The following is a 24,650-nucleotide window of genomic DNA, read 5'->3' as shown; positions in this document are numbered from 1 at the left end:
AGTTACTATAGTTTGTCTACTCTAAATTGGCTCCTGGGTCTCGGTTTGAATGCTTGGTTGTCAGATCTTGAGGAAAACCCTGAGCTGTCCTTGTAATAAGTGTGTTGATCAAAAGAAAACGAGTAGTATTCACATCAAATCAATTAAGTTATCAATAAGCTTCAATGTTTTAAATCTGGAAGCCATTTTGCAGTAGACAGAGTATAGGCTGAATATATTTTGTAGGTTTATTATGTATAGTTATTGTTATTGTTGTTTTTCTTTTATTATTGTTATTGTTGCCTGTTGTTTTGTTATGTTTTCTGTTGGGATTAGGATCTTCATTAGGCCTTTTTTTTTTTTTACTATATATATATATATATATCAGACTTCTTTGTTGTTCATGTCAGTATCTATCTTGAAAAAGAATTGACTTCATCCATCTTGCCAAAAAAAAAAAAAAATGTCTTAGTCAGTGTCATTGTGTGTTTTCATTGGTACTTCATTCATGAGTGGTTGCATCCTCAGAAATTCGGCACAATCCTCGATGTGGAAATAATCTTCAATGAGAGAGGCTCAAAGGTACGTGTCGCTGTCATTCTTCTCCTCTCTGTGTGTGTGTGTGTGTGTGTGTGTGTGTGTGTGTGTGTGTGTGTGTGTGTGTGTAAATTTAAGGCTTTCTTTATCTATCCACATATCTTTGGTAGAATTGAATCAAGTTCACTGTTGGTGTTAGCGTGGCTTTGCTTCACTTTCTGAACTATTTGTGGTTATCTGATGAAGGCTTTTATTTAACTTCTTTTTAGGGAGGGAAGAGCAAGTATTTGTGGAACACGTTTGGTGAGGTTGAATTAATTAGTATGCAAGATTCCTGCTTGAGTTTAGAACAAAAGAAAAAAAAGAATTATCCGTTTGGGAATGTTTGATTATTTATCCAGTATGGAGAGTGGGTGCACTGACCACCACACTGGAAACAACACAAGGGAAAGACACACCTCAACATGTCATACGAACTTGTGTATTGGAAAGTAAAAATCAGTTCACAGTTAGAGCAAATGATTATGTAAGACTCAGTTCTTTCATCACAATTAAAAAAAAAAGTCTTATAAATTTTCAAAATGAATATTGATATAGTTTATTTCCATGAGATCCCTTCAGTTTATTTTCATGAGACCAAGAATGTTAGCTTGATATGTATGTAATGTTCCTTTTAATGTTGCTCCAGAATGCATTATTTGATTCCCTAGACTGAAGTTGCTCTCTTGATTAGCTTACTTGATGATAACCTTTCAATGTTAAATAATTTTTGTTCCTTGGTCACTTACAAGCTTTTACACAGTTGCTTTTGTGCTACACTCATTAGTAATTCTGTAATTTCAAAAAGTCAAAAATTTACCTCCTTTTCCCTCCTTATCGAGTGAGTGTCCCTGCAAGCAAAGGACAACTATAGCAGTAAAAGGTTATCCATTTTTTTACTAATGCATTTTGTCTTCTCTTTGTAATGCAGATACTTGTATTCAGTTTTCCTGACTCATTTCATTCATACATTATTCTGAATGGTTTCTTTTTTATTCTGTTTATTAGTAGCTTACTCTGAATGTTAGTCTCATATGTTTGTCTAATTAATTCTGTCTCATGTGTGAAGTGTAGGAAGTTGTACAGAAACCATTCAACCATTCCGTTCACATAGGTACTCTTGTGCATTACTTTAACCCTTTGACCGTCACTTGGTATACCTTCTCTTCATAATTACCAATCGTTTGGAGACATCTCTATTTATTCTGAAGCCACATCCAGTCTTTGAACTGGGATGAAGTGGCAGTGTATTCTTTTTCATCGCCAACTTTCTCGTAGATGCTTTAAAGACCCCGTGTTGCTTCTGGTGTTGCTGATTGTTTTGTGTCAGTGGAAGGGTTAACTGCTGCTTGCCTGTAGGTGTTCAGTGAGTGGTGTTCTGATGCTCCTCAACCTTTCCAGGGGTTCGGCTTCGTGACATTTGCCTCGGCCGCAGACGCAGACCGTGCCCGGGAATCCCTCAACGGCACAGTTGTTGAGGGTCGCAAAATTGAGGTAAAAGTGTTGTTCTGGCCAAGGGTTAGGAAGGCCCATCCATCCACACACCACAGTGACACCCTCCAATATCTCTCTCTCTCTCTCTCTCTCTCTCTCTCTCTCTCTCTCTCTCTCTCTCTCTCTCTCTCTCTCTCTCTCTCTCTCTCTCTCTCTCTCTCTCTCTCTCTCTCTCTCTCTCTCTCTCTTCATTTGTCATTTATCTCTTAGTGGAACATTGAGCTTTGTCCTGGGCAACGTAAGGTTGAAATAGAATATTTGTGTGTGTTCATGCTTTTACAATTCATAAACCATCAGTTGCCAGAAAAGAGGTTGATGTCCACAAAGAATCAGATGCCAGATGCCTCAGAGATGTGGCCTTCCCTCCCCTGCCTGACTGACACAAGCATGGAGTGACATGCCTGTTAGGTGTCATGAGCTGAGGCTTACTATACTTCTTACTAGATCATTCATATTGAAGTCAAAAGATGTATTGTGTATATCTTTTGACAGAAAATGAGTTACAATTTTTCTTCAGTCAAGTCTTCAGAGTCAAGAAAATTTGCTTGTCATTTAGCATATAAGGAAAAATTTCAAAGTACAGCACTTGTAGATATTATCAACTAATGTTCTCAGGTTCCACATTGATTTGCTCACCTCCTCTGTTATATATGACCACAGGTGAACAATGCCACCGCCCGAGTTCAAACCAAGAAGCCGGCAGCAGCAGTCCCAAATGGTGAGTGGTGGCCACTTTGTGTGTGCGCGTGTGTGTGACTGTGTGCGCTCTTTCCCAGCCCACACATACTACCATAGTTCTTTCCTGCTCCTGTCTTTGCTCTCTCTTTACCCTCCTCCCCTCCCATCTGTACCTCCCTCCCTCTCTGTGGAAACCTTCACTGCAAGAGACTGCTTCATCTGACACCAGAACAACCCTCATCTCCCCTTGCTCCTCCTTATCTTTCCCTGTGTAAACCGAGCGCATTCCAGTGTCTCCACAGTAGGTTCGGGTGTTGATCCCTCGCTGTGACTCCCCAGGCTGTGTCTCTCCCTAGACTGAGTGGGGTATTTTTCTTCCCTTTTGAGTTGCTTCACCACGATTTGTGGAGGGCAGGGAGCCACCCGTGGGGCGCCGCAGTGATGCAGCGCGGTGGTGCTCACTGTGGCCACCAGAGACATAGACACGGCACAGTGCCAGACATGCTCACTTAACACCACTGTGGTACCTTCAGCTGTGTTCACTACTTGTACTCAGTAGCCATTGCAGATTGGATCAATTGTTTTTTTCCTCTTGAATGCATATACTCGGTGATTTTTGTTTACTGAGGTGGTTAGACGGACACTAGATTGAACATAGATGCTCCTATATATATATATTTACATATATATATACGTATATATATATATCTATGCCTGTTTATCTGTGGCTTAATGGAATGAATATGCTTAAAATAGAAGTGGCATGCTAATGTGACCAATTGGGGTTGTAGCAAACAGATAATGGTTCAAGATGTACAATGTTTATCCTTTGCACAGGAAGTATAAAAAGATGTTTAGCCAGAGCATCACTCAGTTAACTTACTTGCATATCACCCAGTTCAGCCTTCTAACTGTGCAAAGATGTGGCTATGACCAGTTTGTATGCACACCTAAATGCACACACACACACACACACACAACACACCCACACACACGTACACACTCACAACTGAAACACACACTACTGCACACACACAACCCACACTGCTCTGGGGACCTATGAATGTGGTGTTTGCATGTCAAAACACAGACATGAAACTACTAAGGTATGCCTACTCTACTCTTACTTCCCTCCTCCCCAAATCCTCTTTCATCAATATATATATAAATTAATCTAACCCTCCCTTTCCTGTGAACCTAATTTCCTGACCTATTTTTCCTTCCTCCTCCTCTTACTTCTCCTCCTCCTCCTCCTCCTGTACCCCTCCTCCTCCTCCTCCTCCTCCTCCTCCTCCTCCTCCTCCTCCTCCTCCTCCTCCTCCTCCTCCTCCTCCTCCTCCTCCTCCTCCTCCTTTTCATTCCACATGGCTTTTAATTCCTTCATTCTCCTTCATCTCACAGTGTATGGAGCTCTCTTTGCACTTCTTAGGGTTTCAGTAATGTTGCTTCCTAGTCTAAGTAATGACAGCATGGTCTAACACTGCCAGTTTGATGATGGAATTGATACTGTTGTCTAACTAGGACCCAGTTTAGACAAATTTTTACATGTTTTTTAACTGCCTCCATGTAGATATAATTGCAAAATGCTTTCAATTTGTTGCATCACTGTAAAAATTTACCAAATATAAAAGAGAGAGAGAAGTGCTCAAGAAGGTAGACAAGACACCTTCATTTTCATTATTATTATTATTATTATTATTATTATTATTATTATTATTATTATTATTAAAGACAAAGCTTTATCACCTTTTTATGAATGATGTGAAAATACCTCTACAGTTAGTCTCTATGTTCTAGCTTCCAGTTGTAAGACTCAGGAATGTGTTGCCGTGTTGCTCACTCACCTGAAGCACTCACGGGATTGTTCCTGTGTAGTCAACCAGCTTGTTATGGTCTACTCTATTTTCTTATTTCAGTTTAACTAATTTGTCAACAACAGTGCTGGAAAGAGCCACTATGAGCTGCAATGATTTTTGTTTTCTTTTTTTATTGTTATTATTATTTTTTTGTATGTATGTAAGGTTTTGGAAGTACATTTCTTGTACTGGATAAATCAGCTTGGAGGTTTTCATTAATTCCTTGTATTGTTTCTGTTGCTGTTGACTGCAAGGCATTGTGGCTTTCTTCAGTTGTGAATGACAGTGTTGTTGATGAGCCCATGTTTCATTAGTCATTATAACCTCAGGGTTGTATACAGAAATTTTACCTGTACAGTGTTCTTAGATCTATACCAAAGGACATGCCATGTGTTAATTTCTGTGACTGATTGATTGATATTTGTCAATCACCATGTGTGATTTGGTATTTATTTAGTTTTCCTTTTTCTTTTATACCTTTTAGTTATACTCGCTAGAAATGGAATGGTGCCAACTGCCGTGGGTGAGCGAAAATTAATGATTTAGCTCATTCTCTTGGTGTTGGTCATGGGTGTTTGGTTTGGTGTCTCTCCATAACTTAGCAGTGCCACACGTCACACCTGCAGCCATTGCCCCCGTCAGTGCCAGTGTTCTTGCCTGGCAGTTATTATTAGTGCCGTCCTCCTATTGTTGTCAGGCAGATGTAATGTTTGGCACTGCGTTCTGCTTTGGCATACCTGCGAGTATCATATTCCTCCTCACCTTTCCACCTTCTGTGCTCTAACTACCAGTTTTTTTCAAGGCCTTTTATAAATAAGCATTAGCACTAAATACGCTGAGAATTTTCACGCCCGTTTTTCTGTATTCACACGAGTTGCTCACACCTCTTGTTGCAGATTGGTCTTGAAAGTAAACAGCTGTAGAATATTAAAGAAACAAGCAAAAAAAGAGGTATTATATAAACAAATGAACCAAAACAAGAGAAAAAAGATAGATAATTTGCCTCATTAAATCCTCAGAAACAATGCACTAATTCTTATTATTGAAATATGTTTAAAAAAGAAAGATTAGTGTTACACTGGCCACTTCTCTAGATCTTAAGTGTTCTATATTACTGAGGCTTTGCTTTTGCTTTGTGTTCATGTATGTTTGCATCAACTAGTTTTAATTATTGAGACTTTTTTTTTAAACTGCAATAAATAAGTGAACTCTTGACTTGATAGAATGCACTTGGACGTTTAGTTGGAACACTCGAGTGGTGAATCAGTGCAAGTCATTATAACATCACAAGCAGCAAACTAGAGGTCCAGGTGCTTAACTTGACACACGCGTCACTCACCCTCTCGTTGATCCTTGGTGTAAAGTGGAGCTGTGGGTAGCATGAGCCCAGTGCTTCGACCTCAGTTGGCTCAGGCACTGTCTTAGATGATGCTATATAAATCTTGCATATTCACCCACCACATGGTTACCACTGTAATCACAAAGTTGTGTTTTAGTTTGGTTTTTCTGTTTTGGTTTTATTTTGCGTTTTCTGTACTAAGTCAGGAGTGGAGTAATGCACAGTGCCTGGCCTGCACTGGGGACTGCTTTACCTGTCCATGCGCCTTTCATATTTCATCCTCTGCTTTCTGTGTCTCTCACATCACCCTCACCCTCCTCCTCCACCTCTCTTTCCTCTCTTTTAGAACCCCTTTTAGTCTAAGTGGTGCCTGTATCTTCCATTGGATTTTTTACTCCTGTGGGTTTTTGTGCTTGTTGTCTTAGTGGAAACTCACTGCATTGTAATATACCTTGAGCTGACGAGCAATAATAATAATAATCATTAGTAGAGGAGTGATGAACCATGTTTTTCTTTGCCATTGGATTGACTTATTTATCACTAGCCAGCAGCCGCACTCTCTTGATACCCCGCCTCACTCTCCCTCCAGCGGGTTAGTTTGAAGTGAGAGACGCCCGAAAAAGCCCACGCTAGACACATGAACGGCACACGCAGGTTACACGCGCCTTACCAAGTCAGTGTGGTGGTCTCTCGAGCTTGAGCTGGTAAATATCGATAAAACCTAGATAGTTGAATGACTTGATTGGTTGGCTTTGGACGGGACTTTTCCTGGCTCGTAGGTTTGGACTTGCATCTAGCATGACCCGAGTGCTACTGGTTGGACCGCGTTTCTGTTGTGGACCTTGGGCCTCCCTGTTGCTCAGACTCCTCCTGGACGCGGAATGCCTGCAGTGTTTTGTCCAATAAGACAGCAAGCAAACCCCACCAAGGCATTGGACTGATCAATCTCTCTTTGCTTGGTTGAGTGTAAAATATCCATTAATGAGAGAAAAAAGATAATAATTATTGTACTGTCCATGTGGTTTCCTAGATGTTGTATTGAGTACTTTTTTGGTGTTATTGAGCCATAGATTGTCAATATTATAAGGATAATTTTATTACTTTTCATTGATATTGATTTACTATTACTGTCAGTTGAATTGCAGTTTAATAATCAATAAAAAGATGTTGCTTTTTGTAATCACTTCAGAGCTTAACAGTAGCAGCCTTGAGTATGGTCATGAACAAGATTTCTTCTCTCTTTCGCCTTTAACACAAGCATTACTGGAGTGATTCCCAAAATGAGAGAAGAATGTTGCCCATCACATAGGTAACAGATGTGCAAATAGATCTTCCTTTGATTTTTTAAAGGAATGATACTTACAACAATAAAAATAGGGTGTTTATTAAGTACTGAATTCAAGTACATATATTAAAGTGCCTTTTTATGTTACCCTTCTTCCTTATTTTAGTTGGTGTCGGTGGTGCGATGTTAAAGGCGAGTGGTAGAAGGTACTTGGCTATTGTGGTTGAATGCACTTTCCTCTGCATGGGGTTTATTAGCACTTGACATGAATTAATCGTCATTATTCTCTCTCTCTGCCATAATATTACTATGCATCGGTGATGAGAATTTTTACCCTTTTGTTTTAATGTTAATTACATTCTTACCCTACCACACACTCCATGGAGGGGGGCCCCGGGCACCTCACTCCCTCCTGCCCCTTCAGACAGATTGCTAAAGCTCGTTGACGTCAACCTCGTCTATTTAATGTACAGTAGTCCTAGTTTCGGCTCCGACCTCCGTTACTCCTGTTAGATTGGCTTGGCTTGAAATGGTCTGTTTCACCTGATCTATTACTTACTGCTACTACTCTATTAGCACACGACCAAAAACTAGCGCTGGAGGAACTGGGGGCCCGCTCGGCAGTAATGGCGACGCGCTGGTTTGTCCCACAGTTTCCGTAGTCCAAAGTTTTGCACTGTTTGATAATTATTTTATTATTTTTCTCTATACATATACTATATATATATATATATATATATAAATAGCATAGCCATTCCTTTTAGACAGTCCTAATACTGACTGGTATTGAATTCTTTCATTTATATAATTTTTTTACTGTTTCATTTTCTTTTTCAATTGACACCTAGGTCACTACCCAGCTCTTGTTTTTATGCTTGAATGGGTTATTTTCGTTAACTCTTCATAATTAACAGCACTCTTTAAATGTACAAAAGAAAACACACAGGTTTGTCACTTAAACTTGCCTGTCCAGTTTCCGTAGGCCATTAGGCATCACGGATATGAATACGCTGCATCGTAAAAGTAAGTAACTTAAAACTCCCCCTCTCTTCACGGCAACTTACCCAGGCTCTAGCGTCCTTCTGCGGGTGGTGGATGGACCCGCCGTGCCCGCAGGAGCCCTGGGTTTTGCAGTGCCGTCCCCAGCAGTACTGCAATCCCATGGCCCTTGTTGTAGGGCTTGGTCCTCCCTCTGCCGGCAGTTAATGGACGAGTAACTAAATGAATCATTAAAAACTGCCAGCTCATTTGCTCTGTTCTGTAGATACTCCTTCACTCAGTCAATCCTAAAAGTTTTACGTGACTGCATTGATAAATGAACGAGACGGGACTGATATAAATCACAGTAATGATTCACGTGAAGAAATTGTGTGTCTTATGGGACGTGGAGCATGCTTAGTTGTAGTGCTATGGTGGAGAAGTAACCACTGACTCACTGTGGTTTACATTATGAAACACTCATCCTCCTGTGCTTAGGGTAGATTTTGACCTTAAGATGACGCTTTCATCTGTCTGGGTTGGACTGCTTCCCTCTGCGTGGATTGGCCCCCTCCGCAGCCACGCTCATTGTGGCTGTCGCACTGATGGTGACCCCCCTTACTGACTCCACTCTATGGACTGTTTTTGTGTTGCAACCCCCCATGGATCTTAGCTACTACATACTGAAGAGTGCACTCAACCCCTGTAGCAGCCTGCACCGTATGTCGGATTGTGATTCAAGGCTTGGCTAGTGTTTGGCCCTGGAGGAAGTATGGGCTCCGGCAGCAAGTCTTCTCCTCACCAGATGCCCGAGGCTACCTTACTCACCACCCAGGGCCTGTTACACCACACTTAGGGCCACTCACATGGAGGCATCGGGGGGAATGTTTGACGTTTGGCACCACAGCTGGGGTTGTATAGTGTGGCATCAGGGGCAATGCTAGAGGGTGTGTGCGTGTGTTTGTGTGTTTGCTATATTACATTGGTTTACTTTGGCAAAAGATGCAGAAGTTAATGTTAGGCTGAGCTTTGATGCAATATTTTTGTTTTGTCTGTTTTGGAGTGTGCAATTAAAACTGTTTCTCCTGCCTCTGGAGTGGAAAGGCATCTGTTAGAACTTGATAATGAACTGTAATGAGATGTACGCTACTGGACGCCTGTATTGGTAATTACTTTACCTCAACAAAGCCTAACAGCTCAACAAGACCTAATGCCACAATGTTGTGCTGGATGTTTCATAGGGCTGCTCATGCTCCATGTATACATCCATGAGGGCAGATAACAGCTGTAAATAGATATTGAGTATGCATGTTCTAATCATGTTGATTTATGTGATATAGGTTTGTGTGTGTACTTATCAGAACTCACAAATGTCTATAGTGTGAGAAAGACAGTAGCCCATGAAAGATTAAAGCTAAGAATTCAGAGGCTCACAGACTTAGGCACCTCCCATTAGCAGCCAAAGACTAATGGGAGGTGTGAGGGCAAGAGATATGCTCCCGTGTCAGTGGTTTGGTGTGGTGTCTGAGCCAGGAACCCGCATAGCCCGTCCCTTTAGCGTGTTTGGCAAGCCTCGGGCCTCTGGAACCAGGAGAGGCTGCTGTCCCGTGCCTGCCGTCTGAAGTGAGTTGTGCCTGTAATGAATGTTGATCATTTTGCATGCCTCCAGCGGCGGCCCTCCGAGGTGTTGCGATCCAGCGTGGCAGGGCTCGGACGTATCCGGCCACTGCCCTTGCACGTCATCCCACCCCACTAACAGCTGCCGCCACAGCTCTGCATGGCTACACACCGTAAGTTTCAGTACCAGACGAGAACAGCAGCTGCGCCACACTCCTCAGGACACCACACAGGAACGGCAGTGGCAGTGGTGGCAGAATTGGTGTTGCCATCTCGCTCTGGCTCTGCTGCTGCTGCTGCTGCCGCCATTTTGGTGCACCTGTCCTCATCAGTCACTGTTCAAAGTGTTGTTTGTTGGCCACCTATCTTCACTTAGCCTCCTGTCGGCCCCGTAGTGTTCAGTTGTCAGTGTGGCCGTAGCACTTGGTGCCTCATAGAAAGGCACATTGCTAAACCAGAATTTTAGGGAAAAGTTTATTGTTGTGATGCACCTCACCATCCTGAGCACCTCAGGATATGGGGCCGAGGAGCCAGACTTGTCTTGGTAGCAAGGGGTGGACTAAGATGCCAAGACTGTGTGTTACCTGAGGAGTGTCCTGCAGCCCATCCTGACTATCCCTCATACTTTCCTCTTCAGTAAGTCACCCGAGCCAGCATTTGTCATTTTCTCACACTGTCTGCCGCTTGACCCCCTAAGGGTAGGTAGGTTACCATAATGGAGACGAACCCCCGCTTTAATAGCAGAGGGATCGTCGGACCCTGTGAGGAGATGCCTCTGGCTGCTCTCTGGTGTGTGGCCCACTAGTGCTGTCGCGGGGCATCCTGGCCACAAGTGTGTGCCATGCAGAAGACTAACGCCTGCCAACACACGGCTGTGACCAGGACTGCTGGGACACGCTAGCTGGGGTTGTAGTGTTGTGAGTAGAGTTGTGCCTTCGTGTCCCCCAGAGGATATGCCACCCAGAGAAAAATATTAGTGACTGCTATGTTTTCTCACACAAGTCAGCTCACACACTGGCCTCCTCACCTCTTGGAAATAAGTAGCAATTTTCAAGTACATACATGAAATAATAAAGTAAGCTATAGATTGCTCTTTTTTAACAGCTAAGTTTGTTACCAATTTAGAATTGAAATTTGCTTGGAAAACAGGTTCAGTATCAATACACTTCCAGTATATGAAAGATACGTCAGTAGATCCATTGATATATATCCCATTCATTAAAATTTCAAAATTATCTCATTTGAATATATATATATATATATATATATATATATATATATATATATATATATATATATATATATATATATATATATATATATATATATATATATATATATATATATATATATATATATATATATATATATATATATATATATATATATATATATATATATATATATATATATATATATATATATATATATATATATATATATATATATATATATATATATATATACACACACACACATATATAAAAGTTATTGCACAGTACAGTTCTTTGTGTAAAACTCTAGATTTCAAGAATGTTCTGTGATTTTAACACTAAAGGTTCGTGTCCTCAAGTGAGTGAAGGATCACCACCATATTACTGCCTTCTCTCAAGAAATTGTCAATCTGATACTGTCTGCATATGTTCTGGGCGGACTTCCTCCTCAAAGGGGGACAGAATAATCACTTTATATAAATAGTGTACTATTCTTCAGCTTAGAAGCTTAAAGCATCCATCACTTTGTGTTGTACAAGTCCATTCACAGAGAAGGTTTGGCTCTGTCTCTTTTCATTCACACTTCAAGTATTCAAGACATTTAAGCAAGCCAGCAACCTATTCACTATATATAGGTTTTCTTGTAACACTTTAGTCTAACATACAATTGAGGCTATAAAAAAAAAAAAAAAAAAAACTGTACTGTGCAAACATTTATTTATATATATATATATATATATATATATATATATATATATATATATATATATATATATATATATATATATATATATATTTAAAATAGAAAGTATGAAGGAGCCTGGCTGTAGCCATCACTCATTCACTTGGCATACCTCTGGCCCTGCATCAGAGGCAACTCTCACTTTTGGACATAACTCTTTGTTTAGATCATTACATAATGCTGCTGACACCTTGGGAATGTGTTTAACCTCTCACCTCTTGTTGGGAGTGACATTGACTGCTAGGTTTATTTTTGGACCTAATGCTGTGTATCATCATTACTTATGGCTCTAGTAAGGGAGCATTGCGCTGGGCCAGCCACCACCTACACTGATGTAGAATTTATGGGAGTCCCTCAACTGATTGCTGTCAGTGCACAGTCATCCTCACAAAATTCAGCTTCTAATTTGTCTCTGTAAAAAGGTGCCTCGATTAGTTGATGGGCTGACATGAAATCATCCAAACAACTTGGGTTTAGCAAGATGTACTCCTTAACTACAGCGAGCCACCATTAGTATGTTGCGTACAGACCAACCTAGCTGTAGATGATTTTTTTTCTGTGTTGTTGACTTGAATGTGTGCTATGCTCTGGATTTATCCTGCACACGCATTTAGCACGGTTTATGCTTGGGGATTTTGGAAATAAGTTTGAATGTATTTTAATTGTTTATAACTTCCTGTGCCCTCTCTGTGTACTTTGCATTCAGATTAATAGGGATTTTATTCTTTCACTTAAAGCAACACATGAGGATTAAGAGCTTTTTAGAGAACTAATAAGTCACTGATTAACCCCGGGTGGTAGATAGTCAACTAAACTTACGACTGAGACAGACGTTGAGACCTCACTCTGACAGCCCCACCAGACCACACCTTCCCAAATCTTTAAGTCTTGCAAAACGCCTCATAGGTGTTGCTGGATTAAGGATTTCTCATTGACTGAACTAGACCCAGCACTGATCTTTGGCTTAATGGGAGACCCTGTCAGACCATTATTCCAATAATGTGGTCTGGGGACTAGATCAGGACCACCTGGATTGCTCTCCTCCCAGCCGCGGGTAAGTAGTGATTGGTTTGAGGATTAAACCGTGTGGATTGTCTAGTTCATATACACTAGTGAAGCTGGGTTGGGCACATCCAGCATCTGCCAGATAGAAAATAGAGGAGTTTTCTTGGTTGGTAGCGGTTAAGTCTCATGAAGATCCCTCAGTGGACCGGCGGCGGTTAATAGCAAGGAGGGTTACCAAGTGCGAGATGTTGGACACTGTCTGGTCAGTATACTTGCAGCCACTGTTTGACTCCCATCATGTTTCCTGCATTTGCAAATTGAAATCCATCCTCCTTTATTCTTTTATTTCATTAACTGTTTGCCTAGGCATTCATATGACACATTAGTCCTATTTGAAATATAAAGAAAGAAAGAATGCATCTTTTAACTTATAATATGAAAACCTTACTGATCAGGGTTAACTTAAACCACTCTTCTCATGTAACTTGGTTGTATATATCTATACATATAGTATATAATTATGCTGAGAGTATATTATTGAATATTTTTATCCTGGACAACTGATCTTTCCCTTGGTTGTGGTGCTCAAATTTTTGGTTCTTTTCCAGCGGAGTATATTATGACCCCTTCCTAGCAGCCCAGGCAGCCACGGCAACTCCTCTGCAGGTGAATCCAGTAAGTAGAAAGCGCAGCCTTGTCACTTTACCAGTTTTCACTCAGTCGCACTTGACAAAACTGATCGGCAAGTGGCCTTGGGTTCTCCTCTTGGCCAGGGGTGAGGTGGCCCCTCTGCCTGGTCCATGCTATACTTTCACTAGCCCAAGAAAGTTGGTGTTCCATTGACATAACATCATAGTAACAAGGGAAGTACTAGATGTATTCTCTCTCTCTCTCTCTCTCTCTCTCTCTCTCTCTCTCTCTCTCTCTCTCTCTCTCTCTCTCTCTCTCTCTCTCTCTCTCTCTCTCTCTCTCTCTCTCTCTCTCTCTCTCTCTCTCTCTCTCCTGGATAAACTAACTCACGTGAATGTTCAATAGGCTCCTCCTGCTACCAGCCACACTGCCCCCTCCCCTCCTTACATTAGCTTGGAACAGCAACACATTTTAACTAAGTTCCCCGAGCTCAATATACTCCACCCCCTGGATGTGTCTCTCTCTCCTAGCTGGATCATAGTACACTTGATACTTGCTATTTGTGAGGATCCTTCAGCCATTTATTTAGAACACGTAACTCTGTAGTGTTGGAAGACTTCTGCAGTTAACATAATCCTGCACTCAGGCAATGTATCCATTTATGTGTCATTAATTGAAATGTTTCATATGTGCTCTCCTTTCTTATATACCCTTATATGGTTTCACTGGCAATTTCCTGAGTGCAGGCTTCCTATTTTTTCTTTTTCTTTTTTTTTTTTTTTTTTTTTTTTTTTTATTATTATTAATGTAATGAACACTGCATAATATTGTCAAGGAATGTGGTACAACCTTAGTTCCTCTCTTAATTCACATGCCAATGGGAATAGAAAAGCAGCTTAATAGTTTTTAAAACCCCCTGGATTATGTTCAGGGATGAATTGTAGATCCCCCCTCCTTTCAAGAGTCAAAAGATAGAGCCTGCTTTTCTAGCCATTGTATTGCACTAGCATTCTGTGGTAGTCCATTGAAAGGGAGTGGCCAAGCATGAGCTGCCTGCCAACCTCACAGCCTAGCGCAGCCCACCACATCTTAACCACTTCACAAGCTCCTCCTGTTGTCTTCTGCTTCTTGCTGCATTGTCTCCTCCATTGTCTTGCCAGATACTTGGACTTGAGCCTCCGGGCTGCTGGCATCACTTGGGCTTTTTTCATATCCTGATTTTTTGGCATTGGAAGAGTTCCTTGGGGAAGTCTGGATTTGTCTGCAAGATCATATTGTCTTTTTCATAGTCATGCTTCTGCATCCCTACGATTAAATTTGAGATTTCATTGTGTGGTAGTATTGAAGTGAGTGCATGTCTTCCTAAGCACCTAAGTAGATACCAGAACATAACATTCTCCAAGAGCTGTGTCCCAGGAAGAGAATCCACCTAACTCAGGTAAAACATTTTTAGACTAAGGTGTGCATACCTGTCCATTGATGTGTGAGTACCATACTCATGTACCATATAAGCTGATGTCAATATATTTTAAAATCATTGTTGTTCTTTGCTTTGTTTTTATTTTTCAGTCCCATACTGGGCTTTGTTTTGTTTTGTTGTCATATAGAAGTCAGCTGTCTTATGATTGTTTGTGCCTTGTCTTCTCAGTGGCATGGCTGCATCTATTCCTCACTGCTGTGTTGGTGCAACTCTTATGTACTGAATTTCCCTTTTGTTTCCCTGTCTTGTAGTCCTGCAAGCTCAGTGTCTTCTCTTGCTCTTCTGAAAATCTGTGTCTGGATTGAATTTTGTTTGCATTGATTTTTTCTTTTTTTCATTTATTATTATTATTTTTTTTTTTATTATTATTATTATTATTATTATTATTATTATTATTATTATTATTATTCTCTTGCCTTATTACTGTGCACTTGTAGACAAATGTCCTTCACTTCATTAGCAACCAGCTTTGTACAAAATATTGATTGCATCCTGTCTTCTTTCTCATTCAACTCTGTTGCCTTGCTTTGTGTTTGATTATTCTTTCCTTTTTTCTGTGCAAGACCTTTATTAACCTTTTATTTTCCCGGTGACCCACAGTGCAACATGATGTATTATCAGGTTATATATCTGGATGATTGGCTTTAAATATTCTAAGAAACCATAAGTTTGAATATTTGGTTATAAAATTTTCTTAGTTGCCAGGGTTATAAATCACAATTGTGATACAAAGCATTAAAACCTTATAAGTGTTTGTTTTGTTACATTGTCACACAGTAATTTGTACCTTTGCTTTGTGTGCCATTTCTGTATGGCTTTCCCCAAGACAACATTGGTGTGCCTCTTACTGACAGCTACACGTGTCATAAGTCCAGCCAGGGAGTGTGGTGGCTGAGTGGATGAGGCCACCACCCCTGAGCAGTGTTATGCCCCATTAAAGAGGCACCACCCCTGTGGCCCGGCCTCCACCAGGCCCTTATGTGGATCCCATTCAGTATGGTACTAATAATGACACGTGAAAGTTCTAAGTGTATGTTCAATGTACACACTTAGCTTCCTCACCAAGTCACTTTAGCTTGAGGATCAGTAAGCTTATGTTGATGCACTTAACCTCTCCATTCCTAGCTAGGCACTCACTATATACAGTTTTAGGAGTCAGCAGTATAGTTGTTTTGTGAACAACATAGTTAATTATTATTATTTTTGTTTTATTTATTCATTTATATATATATAATTGCTCAGGAGCTTTCAAAAGTATTCGCCAACAAAACTTGCAACCAATATAGTCTCAGCTCTCCTCCAATAACCAGGCAACAGTTCCTTACTCATGTTGAGCTTGTGTAGAAATAATTATTATAGTTTTTACAAGTTAAACTAGGTAATCATTGAAAATACATATTTATCCTACTGAATATTGACACGGTAATGGCCCAGTAATGATCAAGGGGAGGATGGAATTCTTAATTTCTTATATAGGTGTATTATTATTATTATTATTATTATTTGTGTGTGTTGTAGTGAGTGCCGTCAGTGTAGGGCCCTGTCAATCCCTTGAGGTACAAATTAGTGAGGTGTTATTGCAGCAAAGATAACATGAAAATGCCCTGAACTGGTGAAGCAGTAATTGCTCCACCAGGCAGTGGTGTGTTGGACTGTGGCTTTACAGAGTGTCCTGAGTTGCGTCTTGGTGTGTGGCGCTGCAGTGGCGTAGTGTTGCATTATGATGCTTGCGCTGGCTGTGTGTCCTGCATGAATAAGGAGCCACCCCCTTTCATTACAGCAAGCAGCTGCCGCCGCAGCAGCAGCGGTGGGCCAGTCTGCCGCTGCCGTCGGTGCGGTCGCCCCAGCGGCCGTTGGGGCCTCGGCTGCCCAGCTCCTTAAAACACCAACACTTTCTGTCTCAACGGCCCAACAGGCAGGCTATGCAGCAGCAGCAAATGCTTACACCGCCGCCGCAGCGCGGGCTTATGGAGTGGCTGCCGCGGCCGCCCAACCCGCCGCCGCTGTCGCCGCCTATCCCACCATCGCCGCCGGGTGAGTCCCCAGTCTGGGGTGGGGCAGCGCTGCCCCATACCACAGGGCAGTGCTGCCCCAGGGTGGTGCTTGCCTGTTACTGGCACAGGTCCACTGTGCCAGGTTGGCCAGGCAGCATCTACCTCCCTGTCTTTCTCACTCTCACTCTCACTCACTCCAGCTCTCATTCTGTCAGGGAAATCTCATGATAATAAAAGTGGTGTTAAGTAATCTTGAAGTCCAGAGAGCTCAGAAGGGGGTGAGGAAGGATAACTTGCTCAATTTATTCTTAAGGAAATGAGTATGTGTTGGTGTGTATGCAGGCAGTGCTCTCCCAGACGTTGATGGCCAGGCAGGCAGTTCTTGAGTAACTGTTTGTGATACAGTGAGACAATGAAGAGTGCCTTGGATTTCATTCTGATTCAACAAATTCCTTTTTTGAGATCATATATATTGCATCTTTTATATTTATTGTTTATTTCAAACAACATTCTGAGCCAAATGAATCAAGATGCAGTGGTAAGGCAGCGTTCCAAGCTGCTCACCGGTGCTCCTCTGTACACACCAACACACCCACAGCACTGTGGTGCCCTCCTCTCATCCAGTGCACGCGGCTGCTTCATGCCAAGGAACACACCTTAGGAAAATGTGTTCTGATCTACAAAAACAGTCAAACAAATATATTCACCAATTCATTTAAAGTGCCTTTTTCTCATCTTTATAGCTTGAGATGATATTTTCACCATGAGCTGAAAGACTCGTATTTTGTTTTCTTCTTTAGCGTATGAAATTCTTTACTGAAATGTACCTCACAGATACACACATCAATCATTTCTACTTGTATTTGGAATGTGTGTATTTTAGAAACCTCTATAGATTACAATATTTCCAGTCTTTTAAACTCCTTATACTATAGACATCTTCCCTATCCTTTCTATCCCTTAAAAATAACTGACCACTTGCATGACAGATTACATGTCTGTTTTCGAGCGCCTCATCACGTGATGGAAATAGTTCCTGATTTATTGCTTATTTCTTTTATGGAGTTTGTTGAAGTATTTAGTTCATTTTTGTGGTGATGAAGACAAGGAATGATTAAAATAAAAGTACAAAAGTAAAAAGTTAAGAAGTGAGGTTTTAAAGAGGAATTTTGAAATGTGAGGACACAAACACATGAGCTGGCTGAAGGCGATTGAGGCCAACCTGTGAAATGTTCATGGATCATCTCTCAGAATATTACAAATTAGTGATATGATGTAAACTTCCACAATGTGTTGAGCAGCCAGCAGCAGCAAGGAACAGGAGTGAGGGGACCACAGCTGTGCCAAGACTATTCATGAAATGCCTGGTGGGAGCTGAGTGGAGAAATGCCCATCACTGGTGTCATCAGTTGGGCAACATTTTCCTTTCATAGATGTTTGCTTCAATGAAATCCTGATAATGAAGAAATGGGTGTGTCTCAGCTTCATCCAAATTTCATTAATGGTGACCCAGATATTTCATATTGTGTATTTCCTTTGTGACTTAATTATCAGTGGAGGGAAATGATCACCATGAATTTAACAAATTTATTTTCAACCGTCAGTGATTCGTGAAAGTTTTCCTCTGGCATAAATTGGAGCCCACGATTGTTTCAAAATAAGATAGATGACAGTTTTGGTAAGACAGATCCTTGTTGAATGCATGCTTTTTGGAATATTACTATTACTTTTTTTCTGAAGTAAGCGGTGTTCCTGAACAGTGTACATAAGGTTACGGTGGTGTGTGGCCTCACAAAGTGTGTGTGAGTTGTGTGTGCGTCTTCCTCTCCTCCTTGTTTCCTCCTTTTCCACAAGCACCTTCCGTAACCATCCAAGATAATTCTGTAATGACTGCACTCTTGTATTCTTTTACTCCTCTTCCTCACTTATGCCTCTTGAGGTTTTACATAGAGGTTTAATGTTTGGTATCCATCGAGTGGCCTCAGTAAGTAGGTAGCTGTGTTTGGGACATGATAACGCTGGGGTTGGTGGACCACGGGAAAGTTGCGCTCACCCTCCTTGTAATTCACCTCCTTTGAAGTGTAATGTCACTTGGTGTGCTTCTTGACAGCTAGCTTACAGTACCATTTATGGAGAATTTACCACGGCACTATATACATTGTTTTTTTATTATTATTTTAATCTGTAGGGGATGATTATGATGGATGATAATGCCTCCTTAACTAAGTTTGTATGCATGGGCGTGTGAGCTGATTGTCACTTGGGCGGTGAAGATGGACTTTTGAAAACCTTTCTTTGTTTTGTCTTTTGTTTTAATGATCACCGAATTATGCAAAAAGGATTTCTTCACAAACATGCCATCTCTTCAGCCCCTGTGGATTTGGAGCTGTAAAGTATAGATAGCTGTTCAACTAAATTGTGTTCACCACCTGTTCTGCATAATTTTAATCATAACGTAGGACCAGTACATTTTTTTTTATGCATAATCACCTTTGCCATAAAATTTGTGACTTACCAATGTTTTGGTTTCAGTAGCTTTTGTTATTGCATGTTGCATGATGGTAGCACCTTCCACAGTCACTCCAAAAACTCAGACAATTAGACAGTCTTCAGTACCAGTCAGTGTTAAGACTTTCTTGTCATCAGTTTTGTCACAACCTCCCTTTCCAACATATACTGAAAACCAGCACTACTGCTTTTTTGTTTTGTTTTGTTTTGTTTTTTTCTATATTGTTTATTTTTAATGTATTGTCAAATCATACCCAAATACATAATCTTGTTTTTGTTTTTGTTTTTTTTCATGAATATATATATATATATATATATATATATATATATATATATATATATATATATATATATATATATATATATATATATATATATATATATATATATATATATATATATATATATATATATATATATATATATATATATATATATATATATATATATATATATATATATATATATATATATATATATATATATATATATATATATATATATATATATATATATATATATATATATATATATATACTTAGTTTTTATTTTTGTTTATTTAACATTGACTTGCTGGTTTGTGACTCTTTGTGTAATTTTTGTTGCCTTGTCAGTCAAAACGTCACATAAAACATGACTGGCAAAGTTTTTATGATCTGTAACACAAGAGCTAAACCCATTACACCCTATATATACCCCAAGGTTGGTGATTTGATGCATTTTGCTAGCAACCTGTAACAGTTTTATTATTCATGCCAAAGACGGGAGCATTGTTTCTTTTGCTGGGTGATGGAGTTTTGGAAATACTTGTTTCACAAATCTCTAATATCTCAGTGCATGCCACCGGAACTAAAAAGAAAAAGCTGCTGATTGCCTGAGTTTTTGCGGCGTGCCTGCCATTCTCTAGTCGGGTAGCTTGACCATCTTATGTACTCCAGGACCCGCTTACTAATGAAAACTTTTTTCCTCTTTTTTCCCGTTCATAGATCGATCTATTACAGTGACAGGCCCTACCCTGACCCATACATCGCCGCTGCATCGGGTATTGGACCAGTGGCCGGCTACGGGGTGAGTGCCACCGCTCTGCCTTTGTTTGGTTGTGCTGCTGAAATGTTCCTGAAGCCTTACTGCATGGGTGTGGTGGTCACCTTTGGTGGCTCAGGCATGCTCAGCTCTTTATAGTGTTGAGACATTGTGCAACATTCATATGAATTTTTTTAATATTCAAGTAGAGAGCAAATTATTTTGTTATAGCCAGTATTAAATCTGCATGACTTTTATATGGAGAAATGACAATAACTTGCCTGAATTTGCAATAAAGTGTTAAGCTGGAAAAAGGAAAAATCTTGAAGATTTTGAAATAGTAATCATTTTTCTTTTAATAATTCTTGTGCTAATTTTGCTTCCCTTCCACAGGCGGTCTACAGAGGCAGCTACAATCGCTTTGCACCGTACTGAGGACCTCAAGTGTGCATTCACTAAGTAACATGACAATGCTGTTATTAATTGCTCATTAAAGACTATGTTGATCTGTGTGATTGTATAATTATACAAAAGACTGCTCCCAGCCCTCAGCCATCTATTGTAGTATACTCCCACGGACTGCCGCCATAACCCTCGGCCGGCAGTCTACTCATCTTGGCAACCCTGAAGATTGTCTAAACAGCCCACTTCTACTTGCTTGTAGGGCTCTGTCTCACAGCAGCAACTTAGAGAAGAGCAGAAGCCTCCTGGCAGCCTGCCCTCTAGTGACCGTGCTGCCGGGCCCACCACCGGCTGCCCTGGCAACAGGTCAGCAAGTGCTTAGTGTGACAGACTGGAAATTTTGAGTGCTTTAAAGGTGGCTGTAGCGTGGCATCCAGTGTGTACAACAGGTGGCGGGGCTGGAAGGGTGTGTGTTGCCACCCACACTAACCTGACCAACACATGACTCTGTGCTGTTGTTACCATTTCCCTCTACCATTTTGTATGAAGAGTCGTAGAGTGAATTTCTGGACGATTTGGGAGACCTCAGTTTCAGCCCATGTAGGTAATTTCTGAGTCGGTGAAGTATTTGTTATGTTGAGAGTAGATGTGGTCACTTTCATGAAAATTTGTGAAATGACATAGTGCATTTTTAATGTATTCAACGAAACATTTGACAAGTGTGACTCATATAACTTATACTTGTACAGTGTATGTTTACACTTCTAAGGTAAACTTGATAACCAGTTATGAATCTCGACTTCTGATAGACCTATTGATATTAGCTATAGAATCTCATCCTCCTTATTACTTCCACTTGAATTTTTAATTTTTCAAAACTCAAAAGTGCACTGCTTGCACTTCTAATATAATGTTATTTTATACTTGATGCAATGTCATAACATCATGAATTTGAAGACATTGTATAAACTGTTGTTGGTGTTAGAGATTTTTGTATGATGCAGAACCCCACGTCTAAGGTCACATGTAGTCACTAAGTCACAAAGAGTTTATTTGTTTTCAGTCAGTTTTCATTATTGTAGAAAATATCAATTGTAGCCAAGACAATCATGTTTCATTTACACACTCTAGAACTAAAACGCATCTGTCATGTTTTTGCATTACAAAAAAAAAAAAAACTTGTGTGGGTTCTCCAATATACCTCCTTTTTTTAGGTCAGTACATTGTTTTGTAGGCTAATTCTTATTTTCCTTGTACAATATTTGTAAGTTTGCACCAAGCTGTTGAAAATCAAAGTGTTTTTAGTGGTGGACAGCACAATCAATTTCTCCATATGCCCAAAGTGATAAGTCTTGTGGATGTTTGCTCTGTGCATTTTCCAGTAGCAATGTGATCAGTCGTGTAAACTGTGAGCCGTTTTCATTAATGCTCATCCTAAATAATGACAAATGTATTCATTATTGATATTATTGTGTCATCAGTGTCCGAAGTCTCATTGACAGCTGTTACTTTTTATCTTTTTTTGTTGTTTTTATATTTTTTATTATCATCATTCTAATCTCATCCTCCATCCCTTCCTCCCTCCCTCCCTCTCACATATTGTATCCAGTGGCTTTTCTTCACCGTGTGTATGTGTGTCTGGCGTTGTGAGTGAAGGGAGCAGTGGCACACACACAAACCCTCAGGTAACTAATCACTGGCTCAATCCATCACCCCCAACCAACACACTTGCACCTCACCTGTTCTTTCCTTCCAGTCCTCACTCCTGTTCCCTTGTCAACCTTCCATTCCCTCATTCACTCACCCTTGTCCTTCTTCTGAGTCTTTCCCTGTCACTCCCCCCCTCCTGGTATGCCCTTCACATCACTTGCCATTCCCTTAATGCCTGTAATCCCAAGACGTGCAGTTATCCATCCCATTTTTGCCTTGCAGTGTTTTGTTGGTCTAGGTTTCTTTCTGCTGTGAACTATTATTATTATTTTTTTTTTTTTTTTTTTTTTTTTTTATCCCTTTTCTTTGTGCTTGTGTGAATTGACTTGGAAACTGCCATGTTGTGCTTTTTTTATTTCATTGTTATTATTTTTTCTTATTCGCATGATACTACTTCAAATAAGTGACAGGGTGCAATATGTTGCCTTTTTTTTTTCATTATTTTTGTTTTATTCCACATGGTCTATGGTAGCATTTTCAGGAATGTGTCTGTAGATCCCAGATTGTGACTTGTCCATAGGTAGATGAGAGAGAGAGAGTGTGTGTGTGTTTGTGCATGAGAGAGAGAGAAAGAGAGAGAAACTGAAGCTGACTACATGGGGATTGCCAGAACCAAAGATATCAGTATTTATCCAATCTGCAAATCTCCATTCTGTACTATGCTTTTTCTTTTTTTATATACAATTTTAGTTTTTGTCTACCTTTTACCGTCACTTTATTAGTTTAAATGTGCATAATGTTTCTTGTACTTTGTTCACCTGAGAGAGATGGTGGCAGCATGGAAAGTGAGAAGGAGATCAAGGAAGACCAAGAGAGACACAGACAGAGAGAGAGAGAGAGAGAGCAAGACAAAATATTCAACCTGACCAAAGATATCCTTCACCTAGGGTCTCCTGTGCCATCATATTGTATTATTGTTTTGAAAGCCGCCCTCGGGTGTTAGTTCGAGTGTCTGGGCGGCAGTGTCAGGCAGGCAGCATCCCTGTGCTTTTACCCGCCACGCAAGGGATCCCTAGACTAAGGCAGAAGCCCTGAGCCAGCGCACATAATGGAGAATAAGCAAAATGTGTACGTACTCATAGTCCTTAGTAGACAGCCTAGAGCAGCCATGTTTTCGTCAGTGCAGCTATCATTGCAGTCAGCCGCTCACCGCGACATCAAAAACGGCAGCAATCCTTTTCTAATTTTTTGATTGTATGAAAGCAGCTACACTCCTCTCAGAGTTTATACATAAAAGATTAAAAAAAAAGTGAGAGAAAGGTATTGAAGTAAGTGAGATATTTAACCTCAACCCAGCCCCTTCCCTCCCTCCCCCTAACTTGAGAAGTGCTTGAATAGTTCATTACAATTCACAGTTCAGGAAAGAAACCAGACAATAGAGGTGTGAAGTCTTCCTTTTTAGCACAATGGATCATTTATGTCGTGTTGTGAATCTGCGCACAAGAGAGATTAATTAAAAAGTAATGATAAACTCCTTTGAGTCCCCCAATTGAGCACAGTGGTGAATAAGTGTACCGTAACGTCCAGTATGAACATGTTTCGTTCGTGTTAATTTCTTGTAATCATTATATAAGAAACTTCACCATTTTTTTGTATGTTGTATTATTGTGTAATGATATTTAGTAATGACAGGAAGAGTACTAGGTTTAGAACTTTTTGCTCCTTTTCAACCTGATTGTGGTACTGTACAAAACTGCCCTGTGTTTACTCTGTATAATAAATAAAATATAAAGACATCCTTTGATATGTTTCTTTTTATAATTTTATTACCTGTATGATCCACCACAGGACAAGGACATCCCAGTGGTCAGTGTCTGTTGAGCCAGGCATGCACCTACTGGCAGGGGTTTTGGAGGACCTGCTGTATGAATAAAGGGCATTGAAGATAAAGAGAAAACCTTCAAGTCAGATATCAGCTATATCATTGTATTTCTAGTCATGTATCTTTCATCAAAGAAATTTTAATATTTTCATATTTTGAAGGGCAGCATCATCATTGTAATCATCTCCATTATCAAGATAATATTTTTTTCTTTTAAGATTACATGTTCTTTATTTTCACACCGTCTCTCTCTCTCTCTCTCTCTCTCTCTCTCTCTCTCTCTCTCTCTCTCTCTCTCTCTCTCTCTCTCTCTCTCTC

General features: G+C 40.2%; 1 protein-coding gene across 14 annotated transcripts in view; it reads left to right on the top strand.

Annotated features, from left to right (window-relative positions):
* LOC123506910 (RNA binding protein fox-1 homolog 3-like) overlaps positions 1-24,249 on the top strand; it is a 561,911-nt gene extending 537,662 nt beyond the window's left edge. For 6 of the 14 annotated variants that reach the window (XM_045259303.1, XM_045259316.1, XM_045259315.1 and 3 more), the window contains 9 exons: positions 508-561; positions 1,957-2,049; positions 2,710-2,767; positions 5,068-5,106; positions 9,855-9,975; positions 13,372-13,438; positions 16,654-16,907; positions 20,362-20,443; positions 20,792-24,249. In XM_045259303.1, the coding sequence (XP_045115238.1) occupies positions 508-561; positions 1,957-2,049; positions 2,710-2,767; positions 5,068-5,106; positions 9,855-9,975; positions 13,372-13,438; positions 16,654-16,907; positions 20,362-20,443; positions 20,792-20,833 (810 nt within the window). In that variant the 3' untranslated portion in view covers positions 20,834-24,249. Of the gene's footprint in view, positions 1-507; positions 562-1,956; positions 2,050-2,709; positions 2,768-5,067; positions 5,107-7,373; positions 7,414-9,854; positions 9,976-13,371; positions 13,439-16,653; positions 16,908-20,361; positions 20,444-20,791 lie in introns of all 14 variants that reach the window. The other 8 variants (XM_045259309.1, XM_045259308.1, XM_045259304.1 and 5 more) reach the window with 8 other exon arrangements.
* Positions 24,250-24,650: the final 401 nt, after the last annotated feature.

This window comes from Portunus trituberculatus, chromosome 21, assembly GCF_017591435.1.
Source record: "Portunus trituberculatus isolate SZX2019 chromosome 21, ASM1759143v1, whole genome shotgun sequence".
In the NCBI taxonomy this organism is placed as follows: Eukaryota; Metazoa; Arthropoda; class Malacostraca; order Decapoda; family Portunidae; genus Portunus; species Portunus trituberculatus.
This window is presented reverse-complemented; position numbering and strand designations above follow the sequence as displayed.